Source organism: Orcinus orca, chromosome 1 (genome assembly GCF_937001465.1).
Source record: "Orcinus orca chromosome 1, mOrcOrc1.1, whole genome shotgun sequence".
NCBI lineage: Eukaryota > Metazoa > Chordata > Mammalia > Artiodactyla > Delphinidae > Orcinus > Orcinus orca.
Window position 1 is genome coordinate 172,290,583 of NC_064559.1, and position 23,386 is coordinate 172,313,968.

Here is a 23,386-nt window from a genome sequence, read left to right on the forward strand (position 1 = left end):
TTTATAATGTGGGCAGCCATGCTGGTGCCTGGCTGTGCCAGACGCCTGAGAAGAAAAGGAGGGGCCCACTGGCTCAAGCCAGGAGATGGTCTGGGTTGTTCCAGCCAAACGTAGACTAAAGGCCATCTGTTGTCATGGATGACAAACCAGAGATTCAGCTGCCCTCATGAAGGGAAGAGGGATGAAATCTTTCTTCAATTTCAAATATACCTGGGAAACTGGATGCCAGTTTGCTCCCTGCCTCTGGGTAGATGAAGAAGGGGAAATAAGAGACTGTTTCTGCAATTGCTGGGTGAATTTCAGATTTCACCCAAATTGTTGGGTGAATTTCACAGCCTTGGTGTGGTGGAAAGAATATGTGTTTATCAGTCAGACAATAGTGTACATCAAACAGGTAGCACATTGTTGGCATATAGGTGGTGTTTAGTATATGTTACTCCCTTTGGAGGTGTCTGAATGACTTGGTTTTGTATACCTCCTTTAGGATGTACTGCCTTAAAAGACAGATTCTTTGTTATTTTTTCCCTCTCTGCTAATCTGAAGAAAAAAGTTTGTGTCTACTGTCAAAGAACACCCTGGGGTTGGAACTCATCTAACATCCATATTTTCTGCTTAATCAGAAAGGAAGTTAGGGCTCCTGTCTTTCAGGGGTCTTGAGGAGGGGTAGGGAATGAGTCTTATGTACGCCTTCAGGTCCTGGGCTTTCTCCTCTTCCTCTGTGCTCTGGTAACCTCCAAAATGATGCATTGGGAACTTGGCTGGTGGCTTGGACAGAGGCAGAGAGGATGGAAAATGGGAAGGAATCATCCATCCATTCATTCATTAAACCATAAATTCACCTACTCATTCATTCAACAAACATGCTTTGAGCTCCTCTTCAGGGTCAAGCACTGTGCTAAGTGCTACAGATTTTGAAATGAATCAGAAATACAGGAGTTTCTGTAATTAGTATTTAGAGCAATTAGTTATTCCTGGAATTGTTGACGAAGACTTCAAAGAGGAAGTGTCATTTGAGCTGGGCCTCACTTCTCTACATAGGAATGTACTATGTAGCAAAGTATGGGAAAGGCAGTTATAGATAGAACCGCATTTAAAATGGCATGGAAGTTCCTGAAACATAATGTATTCATGGCATGACTCACAGCTTCACATGGAGAGAGCATAATATACAAACCTTGGTGTGGCTGAAATTATTTACTCTAATATGTTAATATCTTAAAGTTCACTCACAGTTATATTCATTTATCCAATTCATGAGCATTTTGGAGTACCTCCTCTATTTAAGACTTTGTATAGATCCTCCAGAACCAGGTGGACAATATATGGTTCCTGCCCTCAAGGAGAACTCAATCCAGTGGTGGAGAAAGGCATATATTCAAGTTGATATAATGAAATAGAGGCTATAGTAGAGAAGTATACATAGTATGATTGTGAACGTGTTCAGTATGTACATGCATGCAGCCTGTGTGTGAGTGTGAGTGTGTGTGTGTGTGTGTGTGTGTGCGCGCGCTCACTCAGCCACATATGAATGCATGACTGAATCTGAGGATGTTGGTTACCGCCTCCCTCACACATGTGGAGGGCTTCTTTAGTCATCAGGATGGACCCAGGATGATGACTTGTTTCAAGAGCTGGATCACCCTTTAGTCTCTGAGTCCTGAGAGCACACACCACAGGTCTTGGAATCAACCTGCATCTCTGGCAGGATCAGGTGTTAGATTCTTTCCTTTCTGGAGTCTTCTAGGGAGTCATGGACAATCTGTTTCTCTTAAGAAGTATTCTTGACCCTACCTTCATTTTTATCATATCATTTAGGATAAAGGAATAACTTCAGAGGACTATTGTGAAGATTAAAGGAGTTAATATATGATGAAGTACTTAGAATGGCCTAAACAATTGTTATATTGTTTCCATTGATATCCAAGACTCTCTGTGCTAAATGGAACCAGAAGTTTGCCTTGTTTAACTTAATATCAAGTACAGGAAACTTTTTTTTTTTTTTTTTCGGTACGCGGGCCTCTCACTGTTGTGGCCTCTCCCGTTGTGGAGCACAGGCTCCGGATGCGCAGGCTCAGCGGCCATGGCTCACAGGCCCAGCCACTCCGCGGCATGTGGGATCATCCCAGTCCGGGGCACGAACCCGTGTCCCCTGCATCGGCAGGCGGACTCTCAACCACTGCGCCACCAGGGGAGCCCAGGAAACTTTTTATGAGAGCCCTTAAAGCTTCCCATGTACTCCCTTGTAACATAGACCTTTCTACTTTCCCTTCAGCTGAAAGTTAAAGAGTCTCTACTTTATACTGAGCTAAGATCTACCTACCTATGATGCCTACCATTTATCTGTAGAGAGGAGTCTTCTTTTCCTTTTACAAGTGCTTTTAAAATAAGCAAGTACTAATTGAAACTTCTCTGTACCATTTATAGTGAGAAAGAGAGGGAAAGGTAACACTGTGCCTGTCTTCAAGAAGCCTACCTTCTCTTTGAAGAAATCTCCACTTACTTTTGTTGCTTATTGTTAAGGGACAAACCGGTGATAAAACTTTTAATATCAAATGTCCAAGTAGAGAAAAATTAATGATGGATGAATAATCAAAGAAGACTTCAGAGAGGAGGTATGTTAAAGGATATAGGCATTTATTTATACATTCTTTTGTTTATTAATTATTTAGTTTGTTTAAAAAAATATTTAAAGCTTTTTTGACAACCTACGATATGCCACCTCTATGAGTAAGAGTTTACCAAGTAGGTAAGGTATCTGGCAGGGGAAGCAGTACAAGTGGAGAAAAGATCAAACACAAAGACACAGAGGTACTGGAGGTATGGCACAACGTTTTTAGAGAGTTGTGAGTAGTTCAGTATGAATAAAACATAGGGTTCAAGGAGGGAGAAATGACTGACGATGCTGGAATCACAGGGAGATCTCGGGGAGCCTTTTGAGGATAAGTTGTTTGAAGAGTTTTTAACAGGAGAGTACTGGTAAAAGTACTGTCAGACAGGATTCCTCTGGAAGCAGAAGGTAAGGCTATGAATTGGTGTCAAGGGGAGAAAGGCAGGTGGCAAGTTACCATAGGGACGATGAGCACAGACTTTGGAGTCACGTTAGCTTGCGTCTAGTACAGGCTCTGCTGCTTACCAAACTTGCAACCTTGGGAAATTTTTGTTACCTCTCTGAGCTTCCATTTTCTCAGCTGTGTAAAGGGGATGTTAACAGCCCCTAGCTCATAGGGTATTGTGAGGATTCAGTGATAATTCATATAAAAAATTTAACACCATGCCTGAGACATAGTGAAACATAATGAGCAAAATAAGAGAAAAACCATAAGTGCATTCCAAATGAGAGACACATTTCTCCTACACAGCCTCATTCCTCTTTTCCTTTATTCTTTGTGTTACTTTGCCTCCTCATGAATTTGGCCTGCTGAATTCTTCTCAGACAGATTTTCGTTAGTATCCTTAGCAGAGTCTGGAACATTAAGCCCTGAGCAACATCTCAGCTTTCTTGCATGATCACCGCAGTGTCCATTACCTTCACTCTGCCTTCAAATCAGGTTAAGCATCCAACCTACTCAGGAGAGGAGCTGGGACAGCTGCAGGCATTAGATGAATTCTCCTGGTAGCACATGATCGAATTTGGTGGAGACGGCAGGCTCTCAGAGTCAAGTTGCTAAACTTGGCTAGAATAGGAGAAAACTGAGGTGAGTGAATTTAAAGCATGGATCTTAATTGAATATACTAGTACATAAAGACTTGAAAACATCGGTGTCATAGCCTGAGGGGATTGTGACTGTAGGAATCGCTTGTGTATGAAGACACACTCACCTTGTGCTCCAGGAGACTGAGACTCAGGCCTCTGAGTCAGGGCCTGAAGCAACTGTCACAGACCATTGGCTGGAGACCCTGAGGCTCGTTTACTTCTACCACCCTAACATTGTGATGTGACATCACATCACAAATGTAGACCATCATCTGTTCTTTTTATACCCTTATCCCTGCGCTGGTCTGTTCTCCCTCTAATCTTGGTTTTCCACTGATCCCTCCTCTATCCAAAACCTTCTGCTTTTTCCTATGAAACTCAACTCCCAGGTTAATAATCCCCCTTGGACCCCAGTGTTCTAATCCACTGCTTCCTTTACCTCTTGTCTTCCTTTACTTCAGTCTATGGTATGTGATACTTAACAAATATTTGCTGAATAAAACAATGAACTAAGGCCTGACTATCCTGGAGGCCATTACTTCCCCCTATGCCTTCTCAGGAGCTGCTCATTCTCCTACATTCCATGTGCAGAAGTATCTGGAGGGGACTCTTCACTCCCCATTTTCCTTCCAGGCCATTCCGTGTCTATTTCATCACTGGTAGCTCCAAAATTTCAATATAGGAGGGTTTAAGGTAGCAATTGGGTTAGAAAGGAGGAGTGCCTAGGGGGTTTGCTTTAAAGCTATATTTGTGTCACAAGAAGATTGTTTTTACTTGCATGTTTATTCCTCCTGGCTTTGGGTGTAGGAGCAAAATGGACTCTATTTGTTGGCCTAAGCACACCTCTAGACAGCCTTTGATACTACTGTGGACTTTTTTTTTTTTTTTTTTTTTTTTTTTTGCGGCACGCAGGCCTCTCACTGTTGTGGCCTCTCCTGTTGCGGAGCACAGGCTCCGGACGCGCAGGCTCAGCGGCCACGGCTCAAGGGCCCAGCCGCTCCGCGGCATGTGGGATCTTCCTGGACCGGGGCACGAACCCGTGTCCCTTGCATCGGCAGGTGGACTCTCAACCACTGCGCCACCAGGGAAGCCCCGAACTACCGTGGACTTTTATGTGAAAAGCCCCGTTCGTTTATTGCTTAAGCTGTTCTCTCTACGTCCCGTCCTCATCATTTTTGGGTTCCCACCCATCTTAGACTCCATGGCCCATCACATCAGCCACTTTTATCTAATAGTCAAATCTATCTGATTTTCTATACTTGTGCAGCCACTACCCTGTCCTTCTGATCACTCTCTTCTATCTCTTGGACTTGGACAATCATGGTACTTTACTTCTTTCACTGACTTAAAGGTATCCTATGACCTCAGGATAATGTTTAAATTCTTTAACGTGTCCCATCATGTAAAGTCGTCCCTTCACACCTGCAGATGCAGAACCCATGGATGTGGAGGGACAGCCATAGTCCCTTTCTAATATGACTTCTGCCTTCCTCTTCAAACACAATTCTCATGATTTCCCTTCTCATTCTTTGTGCTTCAGCCATGATGAATTCCTTGCAGTTCCAACATTTTACTTGTTCCTTCTTGCCACCTGGCCTATGCCAGAATCCCATAATTTATCAAGAGGGATCCTGGAAAAGTGTTATAAGTACTGATTTAGAATCAGACAGAAACAGATTTGAATCCCAGTTTTGTCATTTACTAGCTTGAGAGAATGGGTAAGCTCCTTAACTTTTATGAACCTTCATGGCCATATCTTCTAAGTGGGATAACGATAGTGTGGATGAAGCCTGCCATATCAGTAAACAAAGGGTGTATGGCCATCAAGTCATCAGCCATTGCAGTCACCCCTGACTGTGCACCCTGAGGGATTCAGGATGGAAAAAAACAGGATACTGGCCCTATGAAGTTAAAGTGCATATCAAAGGAGTGATTTCAATGAGCCGAGACCCTTGTCTTCCCATACATAGAAAAGTGCTAAATTCATTAACTTGAGATGTCTGTTTTTTTTCTTTAACTAACAATAATCTTTTGATGTTCCCATTACCTGTTTTCCACTTAATGTTAGGGTGCGATTCATGACAGCCAGGGCTACAGGCAAGCAGTACAAGCCCAAACATGTACAACGTCAGTGCCATGTAACATTGGCTCTTCCACGGGAAGCCCATAGCCTTACCTCCCACCCTGGCCACTGAGGCAGCCTCAGAAAGACACCAAGGTAGAAACAAGATTCTGCAATAAACTGCTGGAATGTTACAATGCTTTGGAGCTCTTAACAGTTTTCTCCAGGCTGCCCTACCTGGAGCCAGCACCATTATTGTTTTTTCAACCTCAGCTCCGACACCCTCCTCCTCACACTCTCCTCCATGTGCCCCTTTGCCCCTTGGCTCCCCAGTTGAATGACAGGCCACCGCAGGTGAGCCTTGCATCCTCCACCCACTATGCCAGAACCCACCCCCCAAAACATATTTGCCCTTAAGGAGCTTCCAAACAGATCCTAGTGGATGAGACTTAGGAAGCAGCCAATAAAAAAAGCAAGACTTGCTACAAAATGTAGGAGCCAAACAGGCCTGGTATTATCAGTGGACAGTCATGGAAAAGGCATAGTTGAGACAGGTTTTGTAGGATTAATAGGATTTTAAGAGACACAAATGAGAGGCATTCTCTGCAGGGAAATCGTGCATAGTGTGGATATGATACAAATGAGGAGGTGCAGTGAGCCTGTGAAGTGGGTTAATGTGAAGATGTTATGGGAATTATGACTGGACCATTTTGCCTTTCTCATGTATGTGTTTCAGTGTTGCTTATTGGAGAATGAGCATGTTAGCTTAGCAGAATTGCCTACACAGCATATTGTAAAGCAGTATTTCCCAAAGTGCTTCTGTGTAAAATTAGTTTCATGGAATGCTCTATAGAAAAATAATAGTAATAATTTAAAGAAATGTTGAATATTCTTTTTCTCTCCCTTGAATATTCACAAAGTGCATGAACTTATTTTAAAGTATCTGAATTAGTGTTACAATACTAAAACCTGACTTCCCTGGGGAAAGTAATCCTCCCCTATTTATGTCACTATAGCATCACACTCTTTCCCCTCAAGACACTTTTGAGTCTGTAACTATATTGTATATTTATTTAAAATATTTTATTGACTGCTTCCCTACCAACATATATACTCCATGAGGACAAATACCTGGCTTATCTTATTTACCATTTTACATAGGTAATCTAGCACAATGCCTGGGTATATAATATGTGCTCAAAATAAGAACAAATGATGAATAAAACTTGTTCATTTTTAACTTTGCATTGTTTAAACGCTTTATAAAGGATAGAGCTGGAATTTGAACGAAGTACTGCCAGATTCCAGTCTCTTGTTTCTTTTTTTTTCTTTTCTTTTTTTTTTTTTTTTTTATGCGGTACGCGGGCCTCTCACTGTTGTGGCCTCTCCCGTTGCGGAGCACAGTCTCCGGACGCGCAGGCTCAGCGGCCATGGCTCACGGGCCCAGCCGCTCCGCGGCATGTGGGATCCTCCCGGACCGGGGCACGAACCCGTGTCCCCTGCATCGGCAGGTGGACTCTCAACCACTGTGCCACCAGGGAAGCCCCTCTTTTTTCTTTTTTAAATTTTTAAATTTAATTTTATTTATTTTTTTATACAGCAGGTTCTTATTAGTCCTCCATCTTATACACATCAGTGTATATATGTCAATCCCAACCTCCCAGTTCATCACACCCCCACCCCCACCCCCTGCCACTTTCCCCCCTTGGTGTCCATACTTTGTTCTCTACATCTGTGTCTCTAATTCTGCCCTGCAAACCGGTTCACCTGTACCATTTTTTCTAGCTTCTACATATATATGTTAATATACGATATTTGTTTTTCTCTTTCTGACTTACTTCACTCTGTATGACAGTCTCTAGATCCAACCACGTCTCAACAAATGACCCAATTTCGTTCCTTTTTATGGCTGAGTAATATTCCATTGTATATATGTACCACATCTTCTTTATCAATTCATCTGTTGATGGACATTTAGGTTGCTTCCATGTCCTGGCTATTGTAAATACTGCTGCAATGAACATTGGGGTGCATGTGTCTTTTTGAATTGTGGTTTTCTTTGGGTATATGCCCAGTAGTGGGATTGCTGGGTCATATGGTAATTCTATTTTTAGTTTTTTGAGGAACCTCCATACTGTTCTCCATAGTGGCTGTATCAATTTACATGCCCACCAACAGTGCAAGAGGGTCCCCTTTTCTCTACACCATCTCCAGCATTTGTTGTTTGTAGATTTTCTGATGATGCCGATTCTAACTGGTGTGAGGTGATACCTCATTGTAGTTTTGATTTGCATTTCTCTAATAATTAGTGATGTTGAGCAGTTTTTCATGTGTTTCTTGGCCATCCGTATGTCTTCTTTGAAGAAATGTCTACTTAGGTCTTCTGCCCATTTTTGGATGGGTTTGTTGTTTTAATATTGAGCTGCATGAGCTGTTTATATATTTTGGAGATTAATCCTTTGTCCGTGGATTCGTTTGCAAATATTTCCTCCCATTGTGAGGGTTGTCTTTTTGTCTTGTTTGTAGTTTCCTTTGCTTTGCAAAAGCTTTGAAGTTTCATTAGGTCCCATTTGTTTATTTTTGTTTTTATTTCCATTACTCTAGGAGGTGGATCAAAAAATATCTTGCTGTGATTTATGTCAAAGAGTGTTCTTCCTATGTTTTCCTCTAAGAGTTTTATAGTATCTGGTCTTACATTTACATCTCCAATCCATTCTGAGGGTATTTTTGTCTATGGTGTTAGGGAGTGTTCTAATTTCATTCTTTTACATGTAGCTGACCAGATTTCCCAGCACCACTTATTGAAGATACTGTCTTTTTCCCTTGTATATCCTTGCCTCCTTTTTCATAGATTAGTTGACCATAGGTGTGTGGGTTTATCTCTGGGCTTTCTATCCTATCCCACTGATCTGTATTTCTGTTTTTGTGCCAGTACTATACTGTCTTGATCACTGTAGCTTTGTAGTATAGTCTGAAGTCAGGGAGTCTGATTCCCCCAGCTCCGTTTTTTTCCCCTCAAGACTGCTTTGGCTATTCGGGGTCTTTTGGGTCTCCATACAAATTTTAAGATTTTTTGTTCTAGTTCTGTAAAAAATGCCATGGGTAATTGGATAGGGATTGCAATGAATCTGTAGATTGCTCTGGGTAGTATAGTCATTTTCACAATATTGATTATTCCTATCTAAGAACATGGTATGTCTCTCCACCTGTTTGTATCATCTTTAATTTCTTTCATCAGTGTCTTATACTTTTCTACATACAGGTCTTTTGTCTCCCTAGGTAAGTTTATTCCTAGGTATTTTATTCTTTTTGTTGCAGTGGTAAATGTGAGTGTTTCCTTAATTTCTCCTTCAGATTTTTCATCATTAGTGTATAGGAATGCAGGAGATTTTTGTGCATTAATTTTGTATGCTGCAACTTTACCAGATTCATTGATAAGCTCTAGTAGTTTTCTGGTGGCATCTTTAGGATTCTCTATGTATAGTATCATGTCATCTGCAAACAGTGACAGTTTTACTTCTTCTTTTCCAGTTTGGATTCCTTTTATTTCTTTTTCTTCTTTGATTGCTGTGGCTAGGACTTCCAAAACTATGTTGAATAATAGTGGTGAGAGTGGATATCCTTGTCTTGTTCCCGATCTTAGAGGAAATGCTTTGGTTTTTCACCATTGAGAATGATGTTTGCTGTACGTTTGTCATACATGGCCTTTATTATGTTGAGGTAGGTTACTCTATGCCCACTTTCTGTCGAGTTTTTATCATAAATGGGCGTAGAATTTTGTCAAAAGCTTTCTCTGCATCTATTGAAATGATCATATGGTGTTTCTTCTTCAGTTTGTTAATATGGTCTATCACATTGATTGATTTGCATATATTGAAGAATCCTTGCATCCCTGGGATAAATCCCACTTAATCATGATGTATGACCCTTTTAATATGTTATTGGATTCTGTTTCCTAGTATTTTGTTGAGGATTTTTGCATCTATATTCATCAGTGATATTGGTCTGTAATTTTCTTTTTTTGTAGTATCTTTGTCTGGTTTTGGTATCAGGGTGATGGTGGCCTCATAGAATGAGTTTGGGAGTGTTCCTTTTTTGTAACTTTTTGGAAGAGTTTGAGAAAGATGGGTGATAACTCTTCCCTAAATGTTGGATAGAATTCACCTGTGAAGCCATCTAGTCCTGGCACTTTGTTTGTCGGAACATTTTTAAATCACAGTTTCAATTTCTTTACTTGTGATTGGTCTGTTCATAGTTTCTGTTTCTTTCTGGTTCAGTCTTGGAAGGTTATACCTTCCTAAGAATTTGTCCATTTCTTCCAGGTTGTCCATTTTATTAGCGTAGAGTTGCTTCTAGTAGTCTCTTAGTATGCTTTGTATTTCTGCAGTGTCGGTTGTAACTTCTCCTTTTTCATTTCTAATTTTATTGATTTGAGTCCTCTCCCTGTTTTTCTTGATGAGTCTGGCTAATGGTTTATCAATTTTGTTTATCTTCTCAAAGAACCAGCTTTTAGTTTTATTGATCTTTGCTATTGTTTTCTTTGTTTCTATTTCATTTATTTCTGTCTGATCTTTATGATTTCTTTCCTTCTGCTAAGTTTGGGTTTTGTTTGTTCTTCTTTCTCTAGTTCCTTTAGGTGTAAGGTTAGATTTTTTATTTGATATTTTTCTTGTTTTTTGAGGTAGGCTTGTATTGCTATAAACTTCCCTCTTAGAACTGCTTTTGCTGCATCCAAAATCCCATAGGTTTTGGATCGTTACCTTTTCATTGTAATTTGTGTCTAGGTATTTTTTGATTTCCTCTTTGTTTTCTTTAGTGATCTCTTGGTTATTTAATAACATATTGTTTAGCCTCCATGTGTTTGTGTTTTTTTAATGTTTTCTGCCCTGTAATTCATTTCTAATCTCATAGCATTGTGGTCAGAAAACATGCTTGATATGATCTGAATTTGCTTCAATTTACTGAGGCTTGATTTGTGACCCAAGATGTGATCTATCCTGGAGAATGTTCTGTGTGCACTTGGGAAGAAAGTGTAATCTGCTGTTTTTGGATGGAATGTCCTATAAATATCAATTAAATCTGTCTGGTCTATTGTGTCATTTAAAGCTTGTGTTTCCTTATTAATTTTCTGTTTGGATGATCTGTCCATTGGTGTAAGTGAGGTGTTAAAGTCCCCCACTATTTTTGTGTTACTGTCGATTTCCTCTTTTACAGCTGTTAGCAGTTGCCTTATGTGTTGAGGTGCTCCTATCTTGGGTGCATATATATTTATAATTGTTATATCTTCTTCTTGGATTGATCCCTTGATCATTATGTAGTGTCCTTCCTTGTCTCTTGTAACATTCTTTCTTTTAAAGTCTATTTTATCTGATACGAGTACTGCTACTCCAGCGTCCTTTTGATTTCCATTTTCATGGAATATCTTTTTCCATCCCCTCACTTTCAGCCTGTATGTGTCCCTAAGTCTGAAGTGGGTCTCTTGTAGACAGCATATATATGGGTCCTGTTTTTGTATTCCATTCAGTGAGTCTGTGTCTTTTGGTTGGAACATTTCATCCATTCACCTTTAAGGTAATTATCACTATGTATGTTCCTATTACCATTTTCTTAATTGTTATGGGTTTGTTTTTGCAGGACCTTTTCTTCTCTTGTGTTTCCCACTTAGAGAAGTTCCTTTAGCGTTTATTGTAGGGCTGGTTTGGTGGTGCTGAATTCTCTTAGCTTTTGCTTGTCTGTAAAGCTTTTGATTTCTTTATCGGATCTGAATGAGATCCTTGCTGGGTAGAGTAATGTTGGTTGTAGGTTCTTCCTTTTCATCACTTTAAATATATCATGCCACTCCCTTCAGGCTTGTAGAGTTTCTGCTGAGAAATCAGCTGTTAACCTTATGGGATTTCCCTTGTATGTTATTTGTCATTTTTCCCTTGTTGCTTTCAATAATTTTTCTTTGTCTTTAATTTTTGCCAGTTTGATTACTGTGTGTCTCGGCATGTTTCTCCTTGGGTTTATCCTGCCTGGGACTCTCTGTGCTTCCTGGACTTGGGTGGCTATTTCCTTTCCCATGTTAGAGAAGTTTTCCACTATAATCTCTTCACATATTTTCTCGGGATTTTTCTCTCTCTCTTCTCCTTCTGGGACCCCTATAATGTGAATGTTGTTGCATTTAATTTTGTCCCAGAGGTCTCTTAGTCTGTCTTCATTTCTTTTCATTCTTTTCTTCTTTATTCTGTTCTGCAGCAGTGAATTCCACCATTCTGTCTTCCAGGTCACTTATCTGTTCTTCTGGCTCAGTTATTCTGCTATTGATTCCTTCTAGTGTAGTTTTCATTTCAGTTACTGTATTGTTCATCTCTGTTTGTTTGTTCTTTAATTCTTCTGGGTGTTTGTTCTTTCATTCTTCTAGTTCTTTGTTAAACATTTCTTGCATCTTCTCGATCTTTGCCTCCATTCTTTTGCCGAGGTCCTGGAGTATCTTCACTATGATTATTCTGAATTCTTTTTCTGGAAGGTTGCCTGTCTCCACTTCATTTAGTTGTTTTTCTTGGGTTTTATCTTGTTCCTTCATCTGGTGCATAGCCCTGTGCCTTTTCATCTTGTCTATGTTTTTGTGAATGTGTTTTTTGTTCCATAGGCTGCAGGATTGTAGTTATTCTTGCTTGTGCTCTCCGCCCTCTGGTGGATGAGGCTATCTAAGAGGCTTGTGCAGGTTTCCTGATGGAAGAGACTGGTGGTGGGTTGAAGGGAGTGTTGCTCTGGTTGGCAGAGCTCAGTAAAACTTTAATCCGCTTGTCTGCTGATGGGCGGGTCTGGGTTCCCTCCCTGTTGGTTGTTTGCCCTGAGGCAACCCAACACTTGAGCCTACAGGCTAATGGCTGTCTCTGGGAGGGCTCACGCCAAGCAGTGCTTCCCAGAACTTCTGCTGCCAGTGTCCTTGTCCTCACGTTGTGCCACAGCCATGCCTCGCCTCTGTAGGAGACCCTCCAACACTAGCAAGTAGGTCTGGTTCAGTCTCCTGTGAGGTCACTGCTCCTTCCCCTGGGTCCTGATGTGCACAGTACTTTGTGGTGTGCCCTCCAAGAGTGGAGTTTCTGTTTTTCCCAGGCCTGTCGAAGTTCTGCAGTCAAATCCCACTAGCTTCAAAGTCTGATTCACTAGGAATTCTTCCTCCCGTTGCCAGACCCCCAGGTTGGAAAGCCTGACATGGCGCTCAGAACCTTCACTCCAGTGGGTGGACTTCTGTGGTATAATTGTTCTCCCAGTTTGTGAGTCACCCACCCAGCAGTTATGGGATTTGATTTTATTGTGATTGCTCCCCTCCTACCATCTCATTGCGGCTTCTCCTTTGTCTTTGGATGTGGGGTATCTTTTTTGGTGAGTTTCAGTGTCTTCCTGTCTATTTTTCAGCAATCCGTTGTGATTCCAGTCCTCTTGCAAGAGGGAGTGTCCAACCTCTTTTGATCATAGATTGGTATATGTTGTTGTCCCTGGCCACCACCTAGGTTTCTTGATGTTACAGTTTCAATCTTGGGCATTTATTCCTACTGATTACATTTTGAAGCTTGAACAACTGTCTGATATGCCCAAATTTCTTTGTATCTTTCAGGCAAAGACTGCCACCTAAAAATGTTTACTACTACCGCTGCCCGGACCATAGGAAGAATTACGTGATGTCCTTTGCATTTTGTTTTGACCGAGAAGAAGATATTTACCAGTTTGCTTACTGCTACCCATATACATACACTCGCTTTCAGCATTACCTTGACAGCCTGCAAAAGAGAAACATGGATTACTTCTTCCGGGAGCAGCTGGGTCAGAGTGTGGTAAGGCCCATTCAGAAACGGGAAAGCTGGGGGAGGAGCTTAGCACTGGTTTTTATAGAATGCAAATAATAGATATTGGTGCTTTGTAGACTATATGCTCTGGAAATTTTAAAAAATCATTGTTTTTTGTGTGTAATATTTTGCTACTATGGCCACCAGGAAGTCAAAGAATAGAATAAGGCAGATGCGTGTCCTTCTGAATGAAGCTGATAAAGCTCTCTAACAAAATACAAAAGTTCTGGTGAATCCCCAGAACTGTGAGATAAAAAGAAGGCTCTACTGGGTGTTACAAAAGGTGTGAAAGCATTTTATGGGTCTAAGCTTACGAGATGAAGAATAAATTTGCTTTTTAGTGAATTTTAACTTGACTGCAGTGTAGGTTAGCAGGTGGTGTGCAGTATGGTTGTGCTGTCCACAGTGTGTTCTATCTCTGCCATCTGTTAGTTCCCCAACCCTTCTTCCTTCCTCAGGTTTAGTTTTCTGGGTCTGGAGATTTCAGTCTTAAATTCTATATTAGTTTCCTATTGCTGACATAACAAATTGCCATGAACTTGATGGCTTGAAACAACACAAATTTATTATCTTACAGTTCAGGAAAAGTCTGAAATTGGCCTCTTTGGGCTAAAATCTAGATATCAACAGGTCTGTATTCCTTCTGGAGGCTCTAGGGGAGAACTCATTCCACTACCTCTCCCAGTTTCTAGAGGCTGCTTGCATTCCTTGGCTTGTGGTTCCCTTTCAGTCTTCAAAGTCAACATTGACTTATCAAGTCTTTCTCATGCTGCACCACTCTGATGCTGAATCTCCTGCCCTCCTCTTTCACTTATAAGAACACTTGTGATTACGTTGAGCTCACGCAGATTATCCAGGATAATATATCCATCTCAAGATCTTTAACTAAATCACATCTGTAAAGTCCCTTTTCTCATGTAAGGTAATATATTCACAGGTCCCGAGGATTAGGACTTGGACATTTTGGGAGAAGGGGTGCATTGTTCTGCCTACCACACTTTCCTACTGTCTTTTCCTCTTTTTCTCCCTGCCCATCCCAGGATCTAAAAGTGTCCTTCACATTGGATGCATAGGTTTTGTTCTCTGCGGTCAGAAATACTTCAGTTGCTAGTAAAGAATATCTTCCCTCTACTCTAATCTTCTTCCTAACAGTGCTTCTGATGGGTGCCATGTATATCTGGTGCCTATATCTTTTGAACTGAGAATTGGGACACATGGTGTATTAGTCAGCACGCTAGTAGGAAACAGATGGCAGCCTCACATTAGGATAATTTGAGGAGAGCTTAATAAATGGGCTGTTTACAAGGTGTGGGCACTGTGTACAGAAACCACGGGGTATAGTGCAGTTCCCTGGGGCTAGTAACAGCTCAGAGGGTGTGAAGGGATGAAATGGTTAACAGAACCCAATAGTAGAGAGTCATGCAGTGGGCCATCTTGAGTGGAACAGTGACCTTCAGTTGAGGAAAAAAGTTAGCCTGAGATGATCCCACAGGGAGGGAGCTGAGAAAAATAAATACATAGAGCTCATTCTCTTACTTCCCTCTGATCTACTGCTAGGGGTTCCTACTGGCCAACCCAATTGGAAATCAGAGGGCAAGAGAGCCCACTGAAGTAATCCATACAGATAAGTTTCCCTAAACAAAGAAAATGATGGAGAAGGGCAGAGAGTGGTTGTAGAGAGCCAAATAGAACATATTAGTCACACGTGGTCTGATCAACAATGTATTACTGGAAACAGTAGATTATTTCAGATGGAACTGTTGGAGAAATCCTGAGACGAATGTTTGCCAGACATATGACTTATGATATAAATTAAGAGAGAAAGAGTTTCATTCAATACTTGTGACTTTTTAAGTGTGGGATCTGTTCATTTCATTCTTGTGTCCACTGCAGCCCTCTCTTAGATTTATGCCAGGCAGAATGTAGGTGTACATTGAATGGCTATGGAGTAAATTATTGAATGAATGAAAGAATGAATTAAGATATATCTAGAGACAATGTGAAGAGCTAAGAGCATCAGAAAGCTGATAGGAGGAATAATAGGATAAGTTAAGCTTCCAATAACTAATATACAAAATACATACCTAAAATAACAGCCCATTAAATGAGATAGAAGTTTATTTCTCTTCCATATATAAATCTAGATGTAGGCAATCCAGAGCTGATAGTGTGGCTCTGCTCCTTGAAACTCTTAGGGAGTCAAGTTCTTCCAGCTTTCTGCCCTGCCATCCCTGGGATGTGGCTCTCAAACTCAATGTCAAATGTGGAATTCTGTCACATCCATGTTCCAGGCAGCAAGATTAAGAAAGTAGGCGGAGAAGGGAGAAGATACAGTATTGTGGCACTTTCACGTTTATCCCATTAGATAGAACTCATATCCACACTTAACTAAAAGAAGGATGAGAAATGAAGTCTTCATTCTGGGTGACCATGTTTCTAGCTAAAAATTAGTAGTCCTATAGATATGGAGGTGAATTAATATTGAAGGACATCCTGAAGTCTCTGCCATAAGAAGCTTGATTTATGTGTCCAGCTCTAATACCAAACTACTCATATGACCTTGAATGTTACTTCCCTTTTCTGGGGACAAGTTTTTCATCTATAAAATGAGAAAGTTGAAGTTGATAGGGGTTTTTAAATTATTCTTTGAGGAATTCCTCAGTTAGAATAAAATAATTCGAGACCGCTGTCCTACTTCAGACCCTGTGAGGGGTACTGTAGGGATATATAATGGAGTATACAAGTCATGGTGTACTTCCAGAAATGTATTCCATACCAGAGGAAATAAGACATTTAAAAAATATATATTATGTTTTTTAAAGTATATAATTAAGGATCCCATGAGTTGTTTAAAGAATTTATGGTCAGACTAAACACCATGGAGCAGATGGGCTTTACGCCGAGTCTTGAAAGATGGGTAGGATTACTGAATACAGAGTTGGCGAGAAGGTAGCCCAGAGAGCAAGAAACAACCTGAGTCATTGCATGATGATAGTTGGTCAGAAGTCTGGTTTGATTGGAATAGGGAACCTTCCTATTGGAAGATAAGGATAGACAGGAAGATTAGGACCAAACTCTGAAAAACCTTGATTGTCATATTAAAGAATTACGGCTGTATCCTTTATTCAGATTCAACACACAGACACTAGGTCAGGCCCTTTATATGTACTGTCTTACTTGTTTCTCACAACAGTTTTGTGGGGTAGGCAGAATTATCCCAGTTTGGGGATAAATAATCTAAGGCTAATAAGTTACTTGGCTAAAGCTACATGGCTCGTTCAGGACTAGGCCAATATTTAAACCCATGGCTTCTAATGCTGTGCCCTAGCACTTTGATGGACTCATTGCTCCTTTCCACATTGGACCTACTAAAATCAATAGTAGATTTTGAGAAAGGGATTATACCTTATCCAAAGCTACATCTTAAGAAAGTAAAGTTAGTGGAAGTGCAGGGTGTACCTCTGCTGGCTAAACCAGATGAGGGGAGCTCTGTGGGTTGGCTCCGTCCCCCTGGTCTGGGTCTCGAAGCAGATACCAGAGACATTAAGGCCTTCTGGCATACTCTTGCAGACAGGACAGTTCCTGGTTACCAGGGCGTTTGATATGGCTTGTGACTGAAGCCACCACTATAATTAGTTAATCCCTACTCCAATTTGGAGGGAGGATAATTACAAGTAGGAAGGCTAAACATGTCAACAGACAATTCTTAGAGAGAGCAGGCAGGAAGCAAGATTTTGAATTTCTAGTGCTGGAACTATTAATCACCATGGGCATAGCTGCTATTGCTACTAATTATATCATCCAAAATGGCATTTTATTTTGTTACTTACCAGTGGCCCTTTCTAACACCAGCAAACAAAATCCCTTTGTGCATACATCAAAGCCACAATCTGACATTTAAGTTAAATACATCATAGGAAAGATCTTTATTTTCTTGTTGTTATAACACTTTTATTGAGGTATAATTTACATACTATAACATTAACCCATTGTAAGGGTACAATTCTGTGATTTTTAGTAAGTGTATAGAGTTTTACAACTATCACCACAATCTAATTTTAGAACATTTCATCATCCCCAAAAGTTCCCTTGTAAATCCCCACTTCCACTCCCAGCCCTAGGCAACTATTCATCTGTTCTCTGACACTGTAAATCTGCCATTTCTGAACATTTCCTGTAGGTGGAATCATGCACTATTTAGTCGTCTTTTGCATTTAGCACCTTTCACATAGCATTACATTTTTGTGGTTCACTCACGTTGTAGCATCCATCAGTAGTCCATTCATTTTTAGTGCTGAATAGTATTCCATTGAAAATATATACCACACTTTCTTTTTCTGTTCTCCAGTTGATGGACATTTGGATTGTTTCCAGTTTGGGGCTATTATGAATAATGCTATTATGAACATTCATGTGCATATCTTTGAGTGGACATGTGATCACATTTCTCTTGGGTAGATTTCTAGGAATGTAATCATTGGGTCATATAAGTTCACATTCAACTTAAAAAAAACAAGAACCAAAAAACGTGCCAAGCTGCATTCCAAGTTAGTGCCATTTTGCATTCCTACCAATAAGGTAGGAGAGAGGGTTGTAGTTTCTCCATGTGCTTGCTAACACTTGGAATTACCTATATTTTTCATTACAGCTATTTTAGTGGGTATGTAGTGAAATCTCATTGTGGTTTTATTTTGTGCTGCCCTAGTAACTAGTTATGTTGATTATATTATAATGTGCTTATTTGCCATTCATATATCTTCTCTGCTGAAGATCTTCTCTGTTAGTTTAAACCTTTTATCCATTTATTTAAAAATTGGGTTGTGTTCTTATAATGAGTTTTGAGAGTTCTTTATTCTGAATGCAAGTCCTTTGTCAGATTCATGCTTTGCAAAATCCCCCCCTAATCTATACCTTTAATCTATACCTTAAACCTATACCTTAATCTATACCTTTTCATTCTCTTAACCATGACTTTTGAGGAATAGGAGTTTTTAATTTTGAAGTCCAGCTTACCAGTTTTTTCTCTTAGGGATCATGCTTTTGGAGTCTTATCTAAAAGCTGCCCATCTGAAGGCCACAAAGATTTTCTCCTATGTTTTCTTCTAAAATTTTTATAATTTCCACTGACATTTAAATCCGTGATCCATTCAGAAGTAATTTTTTATATATGGCATGAGGTAAGGGCCTTAAGTTCACTTTTTTTTGCATATAGATATCCAATTGTTGCAGCACCATTTGTTGAAAAGACTAACCTTTTACCCATGAACTATCTTGGCACCTTTCTCCAATGCCTCTACTCAGTTTTTCTTTTTTCTTTCCTATTTTCAAGGCTAAATTTTCAGGGAGTCAACCCTGTGTCTGTGTAGGTCAGCTATGATTGGACTGAGTTTGTGCTCATCCACTCTGAGTCTGTAAGGCTTCCATCCTCTGACAGTGGATTTGTGTGTGGGTATGGGGAGCACAAAGTTCGGGCAGTTTTCAAGTCTGACCTGGCTTTTACTTTCCCTTTTGTGTTGTGTTCCCTGTGTGCATATGTGAAGCCTCAAGGTTGTTCATGTGTGTGTTGCTGCTTTAGGCTTCTTCTCAGGTCTCTGATGAGCCTGCACCCAGTCTCAGCCAGCATGTTCTTGTCCCAGCTATGCAACTGTGGGCCCTTCTCACTTGCCCACAGACAATGCTGCTGGGTCTGGGCACTGCCTACTTCTCCAAATTAACTGAGTCCCTTTGACCATGACAGAGAAGCTGCCAACCCTCACAGCCTGTCCTGTCCTAGCATTCAGCAAGCCTGGGGGAAGATGGAACCAATCCAGGACAGAACATCATATATTCCCATTCTTACTACCTGAAGTTCAGCAGTTTTTAAAACATAATAGTTTTGAGATTGTTGTCAATTTGGTCAGTTTCCAAAACACTGAAATGGTTGTTTGTTTCAATTTTGTCCAGCTTTATATTTGTTTTTTGGGGATAGCATTTATCAATACTCTCATTCCAGCATAGCCAGAATTAGATTTTAACTGACTCACATGAGTTTTTAAATCATATAGCCCTTGTACTGTCAGACATAGTGAAATATTGCATTATTTTCAAATGTCATTGGACTAGAGGAACCATAACTCGTGTGTGTGTGTGTTTTGAAAGTATTAGATGGAGAGAGTGATTCCCATACTTAGGGATACTTGCCAAAAGGAAGTGTCTAACAAAGAAAATAGTCTGATAGTGTATTTTAGGGAATCACTAGAAAATCATTTATATGAGAATAATATTGTCTAGGCTCTACCACTGGCTAGCTCTATGACCTTGGGAAAAACATTTCTCTATGGGCCTTAGAAAGTCAGACCAGATTATTTCAAACATCCCTTCCAACTTCAACGTAAATTATGGTTCAAATGTTGATGACATCCTTTTGTATGTTCTAAGTCACTCATTAGCTTGTTGTAATGTTGCCTTTCAGTCTGCCCTTTATTTTATAACAATGGTAGTTATTGAGTGTTTAGCATGTGCCAGACCCAATGCTATGACTTTTATATGCATCCTTTCACTCAGTCCTCACAACACCCCTATTATATGGTTAGTACTATAATTGAATGCCTAACATGTAACCAGCTTGTCTAAGCTCTGGGGATACAGCAGTAAAAACAGGCATAAATACATGCCTTCATGGAGCTTACATTCTAGTAGAAAGAGACAGACAGTATTGGAGAAATTAAATCAGGAAAGGAAATACATTTTGGGGAGAAGCCTTCACTTAGAAGGAAGCATTTAAGCTCTGGGCTATAAGTATTGTCTTCTCCCATTTGCATTTTTAAAAGCTGAGATTCAGTGAGATTAAATAATTTGTCTATATCATGTAGCTGGGATTTGAAGCCACGCCTTTGTGGACCCCAAAGAATGGACTCTAAACCAATCCTGGATAAGGACGTATTCTGTTCACATATACAGTGATTTACTAAATTCTTCCAAAGCCATTCCTCAATACTACAAATATCTAGTAAACACCTTCTACCTGTCAGGCTCTATATTGGGTGCTGGAGACAGAAAGATGAATACAAAACGCACCCTGCCCCTAAGAAATACTCCATGTACTGGATGTCACAGACATAGAGGCTAATAATAGCAATGATGGTAACAAACTTGATGTAATAGAAGTACGAGGCAGAGGAAAGGCACAAGGGAGGAAATGAAGCATTAAGGAAAGAGGCATCTTGAATTGAGAATCAAAGCATGAATACAGAGGCTGAGACACCTGGTGAGCCCTGACTATTTAGTGTGGTTGCAAATGACAAGAGCACAGGGTCAGCAGAAGAAGAACAAGAGGAATGGTGACTGGGAAAGAATGAGAGGTGGGTGGAAGCTGCGTCAGGAGGGCTTTGAATGCCAAACTCAAGAATTTGGACTGTATCCTGAGGGCAGTGAGGAACCAAGCAGGAGGGAACATGATCATTGTGGCACTTAACCCTTCCATCTCCAGGCTGCCTCTGCTGATGGCAGCTGATCTAGAAGTCAGGTTAACTCCTGCCTGTCTGTCCAGTTGGCTTTCCTTTTCTCAGGCAGAGATATTTCACAGGACAAGAGCACTAGGAGGAAAACTTTACTACCAAGACACACGTATAGTGATGATAATGTCATAGAAATACCCAGAAAAGCTTGTCTCTTTGATCTTAACATTTCACACAATTTCAGAGTTGGCAAAGACTGTAGGGGTCACACTCAAATTTAACAAATATGTTAGGCATTTCCTATGGGCAAGGACCTAAACTGTATAGAACAGCATCTTCTCAACATTCGAGAAATAGGACTTTTCAACCACTATTCACATACCTCTTGAGGCAGCCTGAGCTCTATCCCGATGACAAATAAGTCATACCATCCCCAGAAGGAGCTGTCTCCCTGTAACCTCCTCTCTTTGGTTCTACCACCACCCTCTGGGCCCACCCTGCATGTACTTGCTCCTCTAGCTCCTGGACAGGCCTGCAAAGATAGCAAGACAGTGGCCACAGCCCCCTCATGAATCTTCCCTTCTCCAATCTAATCCCGTTCTTCCTCCTCTCCTCCCTCGTAATTCTACCTTTCTTCATATTCCATGGTTTCTAAACTCTGTACCTTCTTTGTTGTTCTCTAGACATGATCTAGGTTGTTAATTTCCTTCTTAAAATACCAGAACTGAATGTAAAACTCTGCAGGTGATCTAAGCATGCCACAGCAGAATAGAACCATTGCCTCTCTTGCTCTGGATCCTAGGTCGCTAGAAATGTAGCCAGAATTTACATTTGCTTTTTTAAACAATGAGGCCTTCATGTAGTAAATTTTTGTTATTGTTCTTTAAATAAAACTTATTTTTTATTTCTTGGATAGTCTTTTTTAAAATAAATTTTTATTTTGGAATAATTTTAGATTTTTAGAAAAGTTGAAAAGGTAATACATATAGAGAGTTCCAACATATACTTCACCCAGTTTTCTCTACTGTTAGCAGCTCAATATCAAAAAAACAAACAACCCAATCAAAAAGTGGGCAGAAGACCTAAATAGACATTTCTCCAAAGAAGATATACAGATGGCCAGCAAACACATGAAAAGATGCTCAACATCACTAATTATTAGAGAAATGCAAGTCAAAACTACAATGAAATATCACCCCACCCCAGTTAGAATAGTCATCATCAAAAAATCTACAAACAGTGCTGGAAATGGTGTGGAGGAAAGGGAACCCTCTTACGCTATTGGTGAGAATGTTAATTGATACAGCCACTATGGAGAACAGTATGGAGGTTCCTTAAAAAACTAAAAATAGAACTACCATGTGACCCAGCAATCCCACTACTGGACATATACCCTGAGAAAAACATAATTCAAAAAGACACATGCACCCCAGTGTTCACTGCAGCGCTGTTTACAATAGCCAGGACATGGAAGCAACCTAAATGTCTGTCAACAGAGGAGTGGATAAAGAAGATGTGGTACATATATACAATGGAATATTAGCCATTAAAAGGAATGAAATTGGGCCATTTGTAGAGACGTGGATGGACCTAGAGACTGTCATACAGAGTGAAGTTAGTCAGAAAGAGAAAAACAAATACTGTATATTAACGCATATATGTGGAATCTAGAAAAATGGTATAGATGATCTTATTTGCAAAGCAGAAATAGAGACACAGACATAGAGAACAAGTGTATGGATACCAGGGGGGAAAGAAGGGGGTGGGATGCATTGGGAGTTTGGAATTGACATATATACACTATTGATACTATGTATAAAATTGATGACTAATGAGAACATACTGTAGAGCAGGGGTCCCCAACCCCCGGGCCATGGACAAGTACTGGACTGCTGCCTGTTAGGAACTGGGCCACACAGCAGGAGGTGAGTGGCAGGCTAGCGAGCAAAGCTTCATCTGCCGCTCCCCATCGCTCACATTACCGCCTGAACCATCCCCCACCCAACCCCCCCACCCCGCATCCGTGGAAAAATTGTCATCCACAAAACTGGTCCCTGGTGCCCAAAAGGTTGGGGACCGCTGCTGTGTATCATAGGGAACTCAGTGCTCTGTGGTGACCTAAATGGGAAGGAAATCCAAAAAAGAGGGGATATATGTATATGTATAGCTGATTCATTTTGCTGTACAGTAGAAACTAACACAACATTGTAAAGCAACTATACTATAAAAACTAATTAAAAAAGAAGAAAGTTAAAAGATCACATATAACCATGAAACATTTGTCAAAACTAATAAATTAACATTGGTACATTACTATTAACTAAACTACAGAACTATATTCAAATTCTGTCACTTTTCCACT

The 23,386-nt window shown here is 40.4% G+C and overlaps 1 protein-coding gene across 1 annotated transcript in view; it reads left to right on the forward strand.

The window, feature by feature from the left end:
- AGBL4 (AGBL carboxypeptidase 4) overlaps nt 1–23,386 on the forward strand; it is a 1,394,453-nt gene that overhangs the window by 845,123 nt on the left and 525,944 nt on the right. Inside the window, exon 5 of the mRNA XM_049700153.1 lies at nt 13,360–13,576. Coding sequence (XP_049556110.1) covers nt 13,360–13,576 — 217 coding nt within the window. The remainder of the gene's footprint in view (nt 1–13,359; nt 13,577–23,386) is intronic.